A 16,901-nucleotide genomic window follows, 5' to 3' on the forward strand; every position below is an offset into this window, starting at 1 on the left:
GGGAATGCTTATACACTGTTGGTGGGAATGTAAATTAGTTCATCTATGTATTAATAAAACAGTATGGAGAGTCTTCAAAGAATGAAAAATAGAACTACCATTCAACCCAGCAATCCCACTACTAGGCATCTACCAAAAGGAAAAAAAAATATTATGTCTAAAAGACATGTGAGCTTGTATGTTTAATGCAGCCCTATTCACAACAAAATCATGGAATCAAAGTGTCCATCAATAGTTCATTGATTGGATAAAGAAAGTGTGATATATATATACACCATGGAATACTATGCAGGCAAAAAAAAAGAAATCATGTCCTTTGCAGCTGGAGGCATCTATCTATCTATCTATCTATCTATCTATCTATCTATCTATCTATCTATCTATCTATCTTTCTAGATATCGGTATATCTAGATATAGATAGATATGAAAAGCTTATACATAATGTCTTTGTTTTTTTGATGGTGGATAGTAACAAATTACTATAGTTTTTAAATTCAATTGAATAAATAGCACAGTAATTTTTAAAAATGCCAATATATACTATATTCTAAAAAATTGCATCTTTTGCAGATTTTCAAATATTTGACGAAAAATTTAAGGTGTCAACTTAAAAATTTGAAAACCACTTATGTATACTTTCTATACTCTTACTACACTCCTTATAGTACTATAACTAGTTGTTTTCAAATCTTAGCTCTTTTATGAGAGCTTTGTATGTTTCACAGAACTTTAACAAAGTATCTTGTTCATAAAAGGAACTCAACTAAATATTTGCTCAATTAAATTATTTTCATCAAACGGAGTCATTCATTTCTCTTCTACTGTTCTTATTTAATCTTGAGGTTAGTTTTTCCACTACTTATAATCAAAACAACTGCCAGATGGGAATAAAATTTGGCCTTAAAAAGTCATTCACATTTTATTTCTAAAATGAGAATGGGAAAGTACTGTGAGAAGGAAATGAGTATATATAATAAACCAATATCAGTTTTTAAAGTGTGTTTTTTTCTGTATAAATGAAGCAACACTAAGCATTCAGAAATGTATTTATTGATATCAAACTATTGTACATATATGTGTGTGTGTGTATATATATATATACTTTTAACTCAAAGTAGTATCTTTTCATGATCATTCTTTTTAATGTGCACCAAATTAGCAGTGAAAATAGCAGCAGATGGATCAGAGTGGTTGTCAATAAACCTTTTCTCCCCAGGTTACTAATATACAATTGCCATGAAAAATAAAAAAACATATATATATATATTTACACTTGACTGATCACCTCTGCTTAGGACCCTGTAAGCACAAGATATTGCTGAACTGCTGTATTTGCTACATATGGAACAATTAGACTAGCAATAAGAAGTAGTTTATGCATGTATGCTGGCCTACATGTATATACTCCTTTCGCAATTACTGAGGATTATCAGCAAAGTTTGGTCTTGTCTTGTGATTATAATTCTATTAAATTACATTTAAATGTGATATACAGAATTTTGTTTTAGAATTAGTATTATTCTAAGAAATAATAGTACATATAGACCCTGTAAAAATAACATAACTTATGCAAAAGCAAATTCAGAAAATGCAATAAAAATTCTTATAATCTTACTTAGAAATATCAGGTTTGGATTTAGGAATTAGATAGGCTAGTATCTCTTCTGATTCTTTGTTGTTGTTGTTTTTTTCAGGGGAGCACATGAACACAGTCACCCACTACTACAAACTGTGCAGCTGGGTTTCCCACATTTGGGGAAATGGCAGGGGTCAGCACATCCGGAGTGTAATGGATGAGCCGTGCCCTGGAAAAACCACCTTTGTGATTGTGATAGCTCCTCTGCCAGGTTAGTAATCTCTCCTGATTCTTACCATTCCCTCATTGTGAGATTGTTTCTTTGAAGTAAGAAAATATTATCTTGAACTTATAAAACTTTTTTTTTAAAAAAACAAAAATTTGGAACTATCTCATATATGATAATTCTTTATCCTAACAGTATTGCTATGAATACTAGTTTTAGGTAGCATTTATTGAGTACTGTCTTTGTACCAGGCACTATGCTTAGCACTTCATGTTTAATCCCCACAACTCCCTGAGGTAGGTAATATTGCTGTGCCCATTTTACAAGAGAGGGCTCGAAACCCAGGTTCATGGAAGGCAAAAGACACAGATGGGGATATTAATACTCTGGCCTTCCTGAACTCCCCATTAGACTGTGAACTCCTTGAAGTGTAGGGGGAGGGAGCAATGCCTTACTATATCTTAGCTGCATTACAGTGCTGACCATGTAGAGGAAAGTAGGGAGGAGGAAGCTAAGATAGGACCTTTTCCTGGGAGTCATGACAGTGGGCAATCCTAGATGTAGCTGGTGAATGCGAGACCAAAAACTCTAATTCTCATACTTCAAACGAGCTAAGAGAAAAATCACATTTGTAAAGACATTAGAGTATAGAAACACTTCCACAAAAATGAGAGAGTACATGGAAAGTTAGGTGTTCAAATTCACATCTAATTTCCCTGGGATTAAATTTAATTAATTACGGTCAATTTTATTTTTTATTATGATGTATACCCTTGAAGACTTAAAATTTTTTTATTATAGTAAGCTAGTTCTTTGGTCCTCCTATAAAGCTTTATCAGCTTCTTTCTTATTTCCCTTTAATGTTTCTTGTCAACTCACATGTATCTCTGCAAGGAAAAAGTTGTAGAAGGGGAACAATATAAGGCACTTAAATTTCTCTGAGGCAGAAAACTTCAGGGTCTGAATTTCTGGTGTTTGTGGGCCAGTCAAAATAGTGAAGAAGCACTTAAAAGTGGTCTTTGGAATTTTTAATTTAAATATTTACCACTTTATTCTGTTAGTAAATGAGATCAGGAATAGTGATTTGATTAAATCACATGTATCACCTATAAAAGTGTTAAGCTCCTTTATCATTGTTTACACTGGGCTTCCCAAAGGCCATCAGCATCCTGAAGAAGCATACAAGAGCCACCCAGGAGCCATTTTCCTGCTCCTGCCCTATTCAGAGACTCTCTATTTTTGTCCAGAGTTCACAGTTTAGCACAAAGATGTCCTGAGTTACTTAAGCTCATTTTGACTGTATCCTGAAATCCCAAGTGAAAATAGTTTATCCCAAATTGGCCCAAAAGAAAAACAAATCACACTGAAAAGAAACAATTTCTTGTTCTTTGGACTGCTAAATTACATATATGTGAACAACTTTAGAAAACAAAGCAAATGTTCAGTGGTTTTTAATTATTTCACTCTTAAAGAGTACTTTTTAAAAAGTGCTTTTCTTCAATACACATTAAAGCAAACATAAGAAGGATTGATCAGTGCTCCAGTTGGTGGAGAATACAGCCTAGAGATACGTTAGCACCCTGCTAAGCTTTTGGGACCCATCAGAACTATATTTCCATAATTGTAAAATTGACTGTAAGCTAAAGTCTGTTTAATCATCTGTGTATTTCTAATTTGCCTATGTAGGTAAAGGCAGATTGATAGTGTACAATGCGTGTTAGTAATGGCCATAGAATAGTTTGGCTAGAATCTGTATACAGCTAAGACAAAGAAGGAAATGTCAAAGGAGACGATTATTTTATGTTAGGAACACACCATAAAACAATCAGTCTTTCCAGGAAAATTAAATAGGGATTTTGATAAAGTCTGAAGCTGAACATTCATGAAGTTTCAGAAGCCCACACTCAGGAATCCTCAAACCCTACCTTTTCAACTTATTTTGAGACATAATAATTCAGAAAATATTTTTAACAAACTGATCAATCCTTTACTTCAAATTTTCTTACATTAGATTTGATCAAACTTATTAGGAGTTTGAGGTATTATGCCAAATGTCTGACTCATGATTGTTTGAGTGTATGTGAAAACCAGGCTGTGCTCAATTAAAAAGCAAAGCAAACTATAACTCAAAGGATTGTGCCAGAAGGGAATCAACATGGTTTTATAATAGATGTTAATGTTAACTGATAACCCAGGCTATATGATCAGGTGAAAGCTTTTTAGTGTTAAATCTTGCAAAAACCATTTGGCCATTAAATAAAGGAACTAAAATGGTTTTCTTTTCTGAGTGCTGAAAGATTTTGATAAGCCTACCAAAAATGAAAGTTTTTCTCTATAGACATTTTTAAATATACTCTATAATCCATTCCACATGAGAATACAGAACAAAAGTAAAATTTTAAGCAAAATACAAATTCTAGTACTCAAGAAAAAAGCTGAGTGTGATAAATGGAAGAGTTGTCTATTTTAACATGGAACTTATTGCCACTAGCCATATCTCCTTTAACATAAGATATATGGGTAAGAAAATTCCAATTTAATGATATTCAAATATATAAATATTAGTTGCATCCTCAGGTTTCTAGTTATGTGTTAAAAAATGATATGTTGAAATCTCTTCAATTTTAGAAGAACCTTGTTATAAAGAACAGAGCTAAAAATATTAGAACCACCTGCCCTTTAGTGTAACAAAATAAACTAGCCTTTTTGGTTTACTTAATTACAGTCTTACCATCAAAAATATATTCTCTAACTTAAAAAAATACTTTTTTGGTAATATTTGATGACATTTCTGATGAGAGCACATAAAAATAAAACAATACTTAAAGATGTGGATATAAAATGCTCAAGGAATCGTCATTTAAAAACAGACGGTTCCCTTATTGTTTCTGTTCATGTCAAAAAGCAGGGTTTTTTTTTACACAGTCTCTGTAGCGCCTAGGAATTTCATTTCTACAGCAGCTTTTGGCCTGTGGGCTGAGCCACTCTTCTTTTGGAATTCTGCAGCAATTTCCTCAAAAGACTTTCCTTTGGTTTCTGGAACTTTAAAAAATGTAAACAGGGTAAAGGCCAGGAGCACTCCAGCAAAGAGGAAAAACACATAAGGTCCACAGAAGTCCTGGATAGAAAGCAAACACAGACTTTGAGTTAGCAGTTGTTTGACCCTCTCTTCTGTTCAGTAAATCTGTGGAATATTAGGCTGCTTACCGCAATGTACTGGAAACACAGAGCTACAATGAAATTGCAGGTCCAATTGCTGAATGCAGCTATTGCTAAAGCAGCAGGACGTGGTCCTTGACTGAAAAACTCAGCCACCATGAACCAGGGGATCGGGCCTGGCCCAATTTCAAAGAAGCTGACAAAGAGGAAGATGGCTATCATGCTCACATAACTCATCCAAGAGAACTTATTCTGAGGAAAAAAACAAAAACAATAGTGGGACTGAGATCATTTGGCTGCTTTTTCCTTTAGCTAAGTAGCCTCTGAGTTCACAGGCAGGCATACAACTTTTTCTAATGTATTTTGTTCAAGCAAGTATAAGTTATTCTATTCTGACATAAATTATTCTAGTCTGAATCATGCATAACTCTTTAGATTTCTTATAAGGAAATCCTCTGGATTAGGATTTTCCTGTAAAAGAGGCAGGGCAAGGATCCAGTGACCTTTGCTTCTGCTTATACTAAGGTTTCCAGACAAGATGTGTAGCTCCCTGTGAAGTAGTGGATGACAATGCCAGGAGGGCAGAGGTTCAGGTACATGCCCAAGGTCACACAGGAAGCCATGTGGCAGAGTCAGCATTAAAACCCAGTTGGCAGTGAATCCAGAGCCTATGCTCTAACCATGGGTACATGGCCTCCCTGGATGACAACCAGAATTTACATGTTGATATTCAGTCTTAAACCCAAGAAACTAGTTCATCTTTTCTTTATATATCTCCTTTGATTTTATGCTGTTGCTCTGGCTTTATTTCGTAAGTCAGTCTCAAATATTTTTGAATACAAAGCACTTTAACCTGGACCACAGAGGTGCCAGGTACCATCATATGTTAATGAAAAACCTCAGTGCAGGCACCAAACTTACCAGCAGCACAAGTCCCACTGACATGAAGATGGCACAAACAAACATCCCACTCATTCCAATTAGAAAGAGAGAACGTCGCCCTGCCTTCTCCACAAGGAATACCTAGGACAGTTTTAAAGAAGATTATCTCAGTTTTGTGAGTCACAAAATATTGACTGTTTACTTAAATCATTTTTACTGCCAAAGAGGTCATTTTAATTTATATAACAGATAAGAGGCAATTCCATCCTTCCATTTTACAGGAGTGAGATCAAGGTGGGGAGTGACTCTAGCCCCAGGTGGCAGAGCTAGTTTCAGTGGACAGCGGGTAATGATCAAATATCTGCTTAATTTAGTCACATTGGTTTGAATAGACCATTATAGAGATAGAACCATAATGTTACCACTACTCCAGGATTATCACTTTGGGTACAATATTCACAGACTGTACAGCTGGGGTCTCTTCCAATAGATGTCCTGTACATTTAAAATGTGAAGGTTCCACATTTAAACATGACATTAACTTATTTTCTAATAATTATCCTAAGTTATAATTACAAGGGTCTGTGCACTATTGACACCGGAAACAGTACAACTGTTCAGGTGTCAACTATTCTCATCCAATTTTCTCACTGCTTAATAAAGTCCTATTATGACCACTCACCTAGCAACATGTGGAATTTGATAATTGAACCAAAATAGGCCTGCATTTTTCTGGTATGCTTAATTGTATCTTGTGCTGGGAGTGAACTAGTTGTTTTAAAACTTAGCACTTTAAAGCAAAGGGTTAAAATGCTTTCTTATCTTAACTGAGGAGATACGTCATTGATTCCTTTAGTTTTGTGGACCTTTGCATTAATGGTTAAGTTTTACAATTAGCCAAGACCAGAGTTTGTTATACTCTTGCCTGATCCTTGGAATATTACCAAGGCTGGTGAGTCACTCTCCCCCTCACCCCCCACAAAACTTCCTGTCATAATTTCTCACTTTGGCACCTGGTGAGCAAGTTGGCTGGCTCATCAGCCTATCAGTAAATCAATAGCAATCCAATGTCTTTAGTATAGTGAGCTCTGGCTCTGAAGACATCTTAGAAACATTTCACCTACAGTGAAAGCCTGTTTCTCAGAGGCACACTCATATCAGAGTTTTAAATCACTTCAGATAGGATGATAAGCTAAGAGCACATATTTAATTATTGAGAAGGAAGTTGGAAAAAACAGACTTTTCTCAAGTTCATTAAATTTCTCTCTATATTTTAACTCTTATTATGATGTTCAAAACTGGCTTGGTGCCACCATGTCAAGCTACCAAGAAAATAGAAGCATTTCTTTGTGAATAAGCTCCCTTACTATAAACTCTAAAACTGAACATCTTGAAAATTGAGTTGGCCTCTGTCCCTGAGGCCTGGTGTGCACTCAGGATGAGTGTGACAAGGAGTGAGACATGGTCAGTGGCTTGAGATGTCTGCCCAATTAGAATGCTCATCTTTGCCGCAGGGCCTCACGCAAATCCTGGGCGCTTAGTTCCAATTTGGTAGTCACCGCTTCTTTCTCAGTGTCATCCTGCTTCCTAGATCCCTCCATTTTCTTTCTGCTTTTTTTCTCTCAAGATTACAGGCCCTCTTCTACCAGCCCATTAGTGTGGAAGAAAATAGAGGATGTGGAACACAATTAGTGTGGAGTTGGGAAAGTCTCTCTTCCCAAAAACAAACTGATGTTCTTCCAATTTGGTGAAACATTAATATATTCAGTGCATATTTCTATTTGCATATTTTTATTTGAAAGTACACACACAATTTGGTAACATTGGTTAATTTTGGGGAGAGAAACTGGGTGACGGAGGGACTATCCTTTTTATACTTTTTGAACTTTAAAACAATGTTTCAAAAATTAATATAATTAAAAATTTTAAATGTGATCTGTAGTCCTGGAGGCTTAATTAATGATTTGGACTGGTTTTTAAAGATTATGTCACTTCCCTGTTCAAAAACTTAAACAGAATCAAAGGATGGACTCTAAAAAGGTACATTCAAAATAATTAGGACACTGTCTTAAACAACTCCTCCCACATCAGTGGGGTTGGGAGCAGGGTGCAAAAATGAAACTTTACAGAAGTTTCCTCTTTAGATTTTTTCAGAATTTAGGCTACCTAATCTTGACAATTTGATGCTTTACATAGAAAATCCTATTATACACAAAATGTTTTAATAATAATCTATTATAAAAAATACGTTGAAGAATTTGTAAAAAATATTCCAGGAGACAAAAGGGTGAATAGTCCCTTGGATTGCACTTCAGAAACAGGTCTTGATTGATTTAGAGTGGCCTTTTGGTTTAAACAGGACTTATCTCTAAAGGTATGTCTACAGAACCATTGGCGTTTCGTTATTATCTGTTTTTCCTGCTCTTTCCAAGGTCCAGCACTGTTTAATGTGGTCTGGACAAACCTGCATTTTGATCTGGGTAGCCAGGCTGTAATTTATTGATCACCCTAAGGTAATAGTTAAGAGTTCATGTGCAGAGAATAAAAAACAAGTGACTAAATTATATTGAGTATAGTATTGTGACTAAAATTGAAAAGAATAAACTTTTTGCTGTTTTTATCTTGTTGAACAAAGATAAAAATAAGCTCAATGACTCTCATTCTACAGTGAATTACATTAGTTGGGGAGTTTTTGTCTTTATTGTTGTTTACTTCTTAGATTATTATGTTAGATATTCTTGTTGTCAGGTTCTTATATATCCTTAATATATAAGAACCATCACTTCTTATATAAAGTTATTTGGTTTTAAGAAGAGTATATGACTTTTTTTTTTGTTGGAAGAAAACAATAACATTTCTAGTTACTATGTCACTTCCCTCATAATCTCACACATACTCTCATGCATCACCAGAAACTACAATCTTGTGAACTACTTGGAAGCTCTGCCCAATGGCTTAATACCATTTGCTGAGTCTGTTTAACTTTGCTTAAAGGCTTAAATGTCTGTTAGAGAGGGCCTTGTTTATTTATTTTTATATGTTTCCCCCAAGGCACATGGTAAAAAAAAGAATTTGAACTATGTAAAAAGAGGAATCTAAGTAGACCATCCAATATCAATAGAAATGACAAGCTGTCAGCTACTCCCAAGGGGTTTATGTACAGAGAAAAGAAGGAACCTAGGAATCTGCACAAGGAGGAAGTTCTCTGTGTCCCCAAGTGAGTTAAAAATTCACAAATGAGTGACTAAATGGCATCCCAGCAGTGCAGAGAACCAGCGATTCACCTCAGTTATGCCTAATCTCAGTGCAGTGGTTGGCTTATTCAAACAGGACTCTTCTCATGACTCACTTGGGTTTACACACTTAGAGCATGTGTACAATAAGTCATTGATTGCTTTTAGAGCCGAAGTTCCCCCCCCCCCCCCCCCCCGCAATTTCTGGACTAAGGAACAAGCAGAGTATTTATCTAGGGCATTGACTTACAGAGACAGCAGTGAAAACCATGTTTACAGCACCAACTCCAATGGTTGCATAAACAGGTTTGCTGATACCAGCCGTCTGAAAAATGCTGGTTGAGTAGTAAAAAATCTGCAAAGTAAAAACAGGTTAGCCTTAATCTTAAGAAGTCTGGCACTGATATCTTTAAAGCAAGAAATATTTTAGATTGTTTATTTTTAGTTGTTTCTATAGCGGCATGCACCCTAGAACTTCGTACAGATTTTCTCCTTCCAAGGAAGAGAACCCTCAGTCTTCCTTTAGTGTTTAAAGCTTCTGATTGCTTAAACGTCCTCCTTATATTTAGTTGAGAACTCTGCTACTGCATTTTCTTTATTTTTGTAAATAAATTGAAACGTTTTGTTAAAGTATAATATACATAGAAAAGTACACATAAATATGCAGCTTAATTAATTTTCACAAACCGAACACACCTATGTAACTAGCACCCAGATCAAGAGATAAATAATTTCCACCCCTCCAGAAACTTCTTAAATCTCCCGTTATCACTTATCCCAAGGAAACCACTCTTACAACGCCTGACATCATAGATAAATTTTGTCTACTTTTGTACTTGATGTGAATGGAACCACATAATATGTATCATTTTGTGCCTGGCTTCTTTTAGTCAACATTACCTTTGTGAGAATCATCCTTATTGTATATTATAGACAGTTCACTATCATTACTATGTAGTATTTTATTATTATTAATATACCATGATCTACTACTATTCTATTGATGAGTATTTAGGTAGCTGCCATTCCTAAATGAATAATTTACTATTCATTAGGCTATCAGAAATCCTCAATTCATTACTCAACTCTAGAAGCCACTTGCAATTTAGTTTTTTTTTTTTGGGGGGGGGAGGGTGGGAGGCGGGTGTAATTATTCTTTTTCCCTCTTTGTATTTATTGTGATTTTTGCCTTTTGCCTTCACCTTAATATTAAACAGACATATAGTACCATTGACTATTGACATTTTTAAAAATTGTAATTTTAGAAAACTTGAAGCAAAACGAAAGTTAATGCTCACTCAATATATGTTTGTTGTAGCAAGACACATCATGATGTCAACAGTTTTAAATGTCTTTTAGCTATTGATTATGAATAGTAATAATGAATAGTGATTAAGAATAGTGCTGCTAGGAACATTCTAGTACAATCCTTTTGGTGGAATATGTATGCATTTATAACTAGGAATAGAATTGCTGGACCATGGTGTAGGCATGTGCTCAACTTTGATAGATATTGCCAGATAGTTTTGGAAAGAAGTTATGACAATTTTACAGTCTCACCAGCATGTATAAGAGGTCTAGTTGCTATTGCATTTAATCCAGAAAATTTCACTAGTCTCAGTAGACATGGAGAAATTTCGTTCACAACCTTTCTAATAGCCTTTTAAAATTTAGTTATGTTTATATATTTATGTCTTTTAGGTCATTCTGCTATCCATCATCCTTTGTCATTCCTTCCCCACCTAACGTGTCCTATTGCTGGTACCTCTTCCTGCAGACAGGACTGAGGTAGAGGACTGTGCCAATTGTGTTCAGTGCATAGAGGCCTACAGCACACTTCACACTATCCCACCATTTTTAGGCTGCCCAACAGCCTCAGGTTCAACATTTCCTAGATTCCTCTTTAAGTCAGGCACTGGGATGGAAGCTGAAAAGTAAGGTTCAGAGAAATTAAATTTTATGCCATTGAATATACAGACAGAGCTGAGATGGGAGATATGAGTTTGGTCTCTGAGCCTCAAAGTTATACAGAGTATTAATAAAAATAAACATCAAGGACCTCTTAAAGGAGGATGGAGACCACAGTGGAGTTTGTGGAGTGAGGTTCAGGTCTCATTTTGTTTCAATGGATGGGAATTACTTCCTTTGCCTCCCCCAAGTGTTTGCCCATCTCTCAATCACCCACAAAGTGTCCCATGTGGATTTGGCATTGGCTCACTACAGCAAATGTCCAGTTTACATTTTTAACAGCAACAAAAGGGGAGAAGTGGTGTTTTTTTTTTTTTTAATCTAGTTTCTTAACAAATGCTTAATTTTTTCCTCTAGTAGTTAATTGTCAGTAGAACCATCTTGGTCTGCATGATGCAGGGGTTTCAGTGTAAGACCTAAAAGCTAGCTAGTTTAATGCTCAGTATGTTTTTCAATCATGTATTGTCTACCGTCCTTAGTCACCAATATCATGCCAGTTTACTCTATTATTTATTTTGTGTGCTATCTCCTCAAATGGAGTGAAAGTTTCTTAGATGGCAGGAACTGCTCTTTGCACCTGGCTATCTGGTATACTTCATTTAAATAGATAAAGGGAACCCTTGACTCCATTTGGCTTGGGCTATCAGAAATCCTAAATTCAATACTCAACTGTAGAAGCTCCTTGCAGTTTTTTGGGGGAGGGTTGTATAATTATTCTCCTTTTCCCTCCTTGTATGTATTAAGATTTTTGCTTTTTGCCTTCACCTTAATAGATATATAGTACCATTGACTGTTGACACTTTAAAAAATTGTTCAGTAATTTTAGAAAACTTTTGAAGCAAAATGAAAATTAATGCTCACTCAATGTACGTTTGTTATAGCAAGACCCATGATGCCAATACCTTAAAATATCTTTTAGCTATTTAAACTTGTACCCCTTGCCTTCCCTATTTTAATTCACTGTGCTCTTAAGAGTTAGTGGGTGTTCTTAAACTTACACCATTGATTCCGGAAAATTGCTGAGCCACATGCAGCATCAGTGCCACTAGAATAGGCTGTCGGTAGCTGGAATTGGTGAAGAGCTGAATTATAGAGACTTTCTGCTCACTCGATGCTTCTTCTCTTTCTTTTCTCATTTCATTAATATCTTTGGTGACATCATCATATCCTCTGAGTCTTTTCAAGCCTGTCCCAGAAAATGATCAGGTTGAAACAACTCAGGTCAAAACAAAAAGAAATTTATTTTTATGTTAATGAAAGAGCTACATTTCTGCATGCCCCATTGTATTACTTAATAGCATGGGTGTTGGAAATTCTTTTTTTGTTAAATTAAATCCTGCTCTTTGATTTAAAAGAAAAATAGAACATTTGGCTTCATCTTATGACAAATAAAACTATGATCCTCATTATATTAGAAGCATAATGCTGGAGGGATCTTTTAGAAACCTCTGGTTGAGTCTAATACCGTGTATATGGATTTCTGGTTTCGGCTTAAGTGAATGCCTATGGGTGCCAAATGACATGCACCAGTCATATAAAAGCGATTTTGCACATTCTTCTTACATTTAATCACTAACTTCATGTGGAAGGCACTGTTTTACATTAGCTGATAATGCCAAAACAATAGGAAGAAAGAAAAACCATCTACGACTTACTTTGTTTTGCTTTGACTTCCTCATCTAACTTGATGTAAAGGTATCTGGGGCTTTCTGGACAGAAAAAGAGTAGCAGAGACTGAAGGATGGCTCGCACACCAGACAGGCCAAGCAGGATGTGCCACAGATCATAATTGCCCAAGATAAATTCAAGACCAATAATCTGAAAATGCAAGGAGGAAGTATATCAACTACATAATACTTTGGATCTACCTTTTACACCAGTTCATTGAAAAAGTACTTTGGCTGTTTAATGGTAGTCTCTGACAACTTTGGTTCAAGTAAAAATGGAAACTGTTACTATTGTGTCTCACTTTAACCAAATTAGGAACTATTTGTTATATAAGGAATTAACCTAGGTTTGTTTTCATTAACTCCAATTGGACAGTCAGGATGAGAATCAACCAAGCTTAGACAAAAATACATGCTTGATATCTAAAGCAACACATAGCTGTATTCTCCAGGCAACCAGATAGAATAATACTGTGTTAAAATCATCCATGACTTTGGACCTTTGCTTGATATTTCCTTCTTATATTTCCCAGAACTTAAATAGAAAGGGGTTTTATAGATAGAACAATTACTGTGATGAGAACTATCTTGGTGATTCCTATGGCAATAGTTTATAGACTACCCTCTGGATTGTCATAGGTGTGGGGTCCCAGACTCCCTTTGACACCATAGGGTAGAAGGGAAGGATAGACTCAGCTGAACAGGAGCTCCTGTGGCAATCACTTACATATTAGATTCCCAAGTAAGATGTTTAAAACAAAGGAAACCCAGGCAGTCAAACACGAAGTTCTCTATTTCTTGACATCTAAATGGAATAATTTAACTCTAGAATAGCTCTGAAGTTAAGACCTGGCTTGCCAGGTCACCTCCAGTGCTATCCCACCAACAATTCCAAGGGGGAAAAGTGAGGAGTGATAATAATTTACCTTTGAACGAAAATGTCTCTACACCACCTCCGCTACCACTGGTAGAATTGGCTTTTCTCTCTGTGCTGGTCTACAGTGAGAATGGACAGTCAGGGAGGGACGAGATGGATGAAGTGGAGGAAGTACAGTAGGGGATGCAATAGTAGTAGTGGTACCGTAGAGGATGAAGTAGATGGGTGCAGTAAGGGATAAGGATGGGGAGTTTTTACCTGACTAATAAGAATGCCCGTGACGATGGCCAGCTGATGAAAAGTGCCAAGTGCTCCCCTGAGAGCGGTTGGAGCAATTTCACCGATATACATAGGAACCAGGCCTGAAATTAGCCCTGCATGAAACATGAACATAAATGTTAAAGTGCAACCAGGACTATCTCAATAACAACAATTTGGTTTAAGTACAGTATATATCTTGAATGAAAGCCCCTCCCTGAGTTCATTGGAAGGATGAACCCTTGTTCCTAGGTATAGACATAGTTTGTGCAGGAGATATTTGATATGACCTCAAATGCAGTTGTAGTTGGAAACATGAATAGAAAGAAATGCTTAGTCATGTATTTGACAGTTCTTCATTACATCATCTTATTTAATTAAAATTCATGTTAATTTTTAGTTTACATCATAATGCCTTAGGTTATCTTCAGAAAAGAAATTGGAGAATGTTTTAATAATATTCTTAATTAGGGCTCATGGGATTAAAGGAAATCAGAACATATCTCCACCAACCTCTTGATAGATGTTGAGTAACAACTTGCCAAAGATCACAAGCAACAGAGCATTAGTGTGAGAACAGCATGCCCTATCTGAATTTCCACAATGTAGAGGGCCCTCAAGATTACTGTTAAGGTGGTGACGAGGGGTGAGGGGAGGTGCAGAGAGGTAGAAGAGGTTAAGGATCTTAAGGACTCTTCCCCAGTTAGAAACCAGGGAAACCCAGCTTCTTTATTCTATTCAAATATTAGGCTTCGAAAAAATTTTATTTGAAGAAAGACTTTTGGTACTTAAACAAATACAAAACATTGGAAAGCACTAGCTCATTCTGCCTTCTGAAGCTTTCTTAAACGCACATGTAATCAGTCATGCTGGAAATGGTGGAATGTCCAGCCATTTGCTGACTGCATAAAAAGTTCAGAGACTATCGACATGCAAGGCTGAATTAAATGTTTGGTATTTTCTTAACTATTTAAAAATAGGATTTGCAGAGGCTTCTTCTTAGAAACTACCTGCCTATCAAATTGAAATGGGTGATCTTTGTGTAAAAGATGCTTTGACAATTGTTTTCAAAATATATTTTTTAATGCTTCAAGTTGTTCTTAGTGTCTCAAATGAACATTTACATGTGTGATAAGGCATCTATATTTCAGCTGAATTTTACAGATGACTTTTAATGTGTAGCCTGTTGATCTTAAATAAGAAAAAAAATCATTTATTTGGCTCAATTCTAAGTTGTACTATCTTTCTGTAATAGCTAATACTATACCTGAAAAACAGAATAGTGTAGATAAGCTCACAGGTCTGAAGTCACATGAACTTGAAGTCAAATTATATTTCCTGTAATTTTTAGGAACTTTAATGCTCAGAATAGGGCCAAACATAATTTTAGAAGATAGTTGGGTAGTACAAGTTGGTTGGCTATGCTAGTTAGAGGTTGTTTTACAATATATTTATAGCATTTGTTTTCAATTTTACCAAAAACATTTTGTATATTTTTTTCACACTGTATTTTTTTAAATGGAGAGAAAAGAAAGAAGAATCATAATTGGGACTTCGTTCATAGTGTTATTATCTGCATTTTATGGGAGAAGAAACTGAGGCTCAGATTTAATATTTAAGGCCATGCAGAGACAGTGCCAGAATTTATTTGCTCTGAATCCAAAGCCCTTTCCACATTTGGGGTTGACTCTTTACTTTGATAAAGCTACACTGATCTTCAGTTATTTTTATTAACAATGAAAATAATAAAAAGAGATTTAATTAGACTGTTAACTTGATATTTTAGACTTTTGCTTCAACTGATCATTGAAGATACATGGAATTCAAGTCTTTTCTGTAGGTAAAAGTGTTAAAAATACTTTTATATACGAATCTTACGTCCTCACCACTCCTTCCCCATCCCCATGGATAGAGGTGCCTTGAAAGGCAACTACATTTTGTGAAAATGGGTTGAAATCTCAACCTAGCACCGTCAAAATCAGAGCTTCATTGGCAGAAGTTACAGATTTAGCCATTTGTTTTAGAGAGAGATTGAATGATTCTCCCTTTCTTCAGATGTCTGCTAATTAGTTGCCTCTGAATGTTTGAAAAGCTGTGTCCAAGAACTAGCGATTCCCACTATTCAGAATAAAGTTTGTGGGAGGAACCTCCTTCCTTTATTCTGAACTTTTAAATATCAGCTGCTTCTCTCTGATTCACTTTCCCTATGGACACCACCACTGTAATGCTTCACTCGGTCATGTCTAGAATCATACAGGGCTGGGGAATGTGGTCTAAGAGATGGGTTCAGAGTGTTAAGGTCTTGTCAGATAGAAGAGATGGAGACATGGCAGCCAGGTAGTCCATAAGGGCAGAATTAAGGGTCGTGGTATAGCAGTCTCCCACTGTCTGCTATACCACAGCAGTAATAACAACAGCTAGCATTTACTGGTAGCTTACTGTATGTCAGATTCTATGCAGAACGTTTTACATGTGTTCTCACAATCACCCTATAAGGTAGATATTATTATCCACTTCATTTAATAAATGAAGCAACTGAGAGTCAGAGTTAAATAATTTGTCTGTGATCATACAACTAGAAATGATGTCATTGCCATGGACGAGAACCTTGATAGCATCACAATTCCTACTTACTGGTCCCAAACCCCCCAACTCAGGATTTCAACTTTATGCTATTGCCTTTCCCTCTGTGATGTCACCCTAGACTCAAAAATATCCCTGAATGCTACCACATCCGCCTTTAGAGTTACTTTCAGACAAAGGTAGGGGTGTGTGTGTGTGTGTGTGTGTGTGTGTGTGTGAGACTTACCACAATATAGTCCTGATATGCTTCTTCCGGCAATTATAAGTATATGAGATGGTCCCAATTTTGAAAACCCCATCAAGAGAGCTCCAGCTAATGAAAGAATGTTTGCTACTAACATGGCTTTGATTCTGAAATTTTAAAAAGCAAGGAATATAAATTCAGCATCAAAACTTGCTAAAATTATTGCTTTCAGAGCATGTTGAGATTTTTTTTAACCTAAGAGCAATTATTTTAATTTTGCTGTAAAA

General features: G+C 35.8%; 1 protein-coding gene, 1 long non-coding RNA gene and 1 other non-coding gene across 4 annotated transcripts in view; 1 reads left to right on the top strand and 2 right to left on the bottom strand.

Moving 5' to 3' along the window:
* Positions 1–1,029: 1,029 nt before the first annotated feature.
* Positions 1,030–16,901, bottom strand: part of SLC2A2 (solute carrier family 2 member 2) — a 32,409-nt gene continuing 16,537 nt past the window's right edge. The window contains exons 4-11 of the mRNA XM_004038005.5: positions 16,657–16,781; positions 13,848–13,963; positions 12,701–12,863; positions 12,044–12,231; positions 9,328–9,432; positions 5,884–5,985; positions 5,011–5,214; positions 1,030–4,921 (exon numbers count right to left, since the gene is read on the bottom strand). Coding sequence (XP_004038053.1) covers positions 4,721–4,921; positions 5,011–5,214; positions 5,884–5,985; positions 9,328–9,432; positions 12,044–12,231; positions 12,701–12,863; positions 13,848–13,963; positions 16,657–16,781 — 1,204 coding nt within the window. The 3' untranslated portion in view covers positions 1,030–4,720. The remainder of the gene's footprint in view (positions 4,922–5,010; positions 5,215–5,883; positions 5,986–9,327; positions 9,433–12,043; positions 12,232–12,700; positions 12,864–13,847; positions 13,964–16,656; positions 16,782–16,901) is intronic.
* LOC115934253 (U1 spliceosomal RNA) lies at positions 1,693–1,856 on the bottom strand. The gene has a single exon (XR_004070069.2). It is a non-coding gene; the product is annotated as a U1 spliceosomal RNA (small nuclear RNA).
* LOC129532356 (uncharacterized) overlaps positions 16,399–16,901 on the top strand; it is a 151,913-nt gene continuing 151,410 nt past the window's right edge. For both annotated transcript variants that reach the window (XR_008678055.2, XR_010133002.1), the window contains exon 1: positions 16,399–16,609. This is a non-coding gene — a long non-coding RNA (uncharacterized lncRNA). The remainder of the gene's footprint in view (positions 16,610–16,901) is intronic.

The sequence above is a fragment of the Gorilla gorilla genome, chromosome 2 (genome assembly GCF_029281585.2).
Source record: "Gorilla gorilla gorilla isolate KB3781 chromosome 2, NHGRI_mGorGor1-v2.1_pri, whole genome shotgun sequence".
Taxonomy (NCBI): domain Eukaryota; kingdom Metazoa; phylum Chordata; class Mammalia; order Primates; family Hominidae; genus Gorilla; species Gorilla gorilla.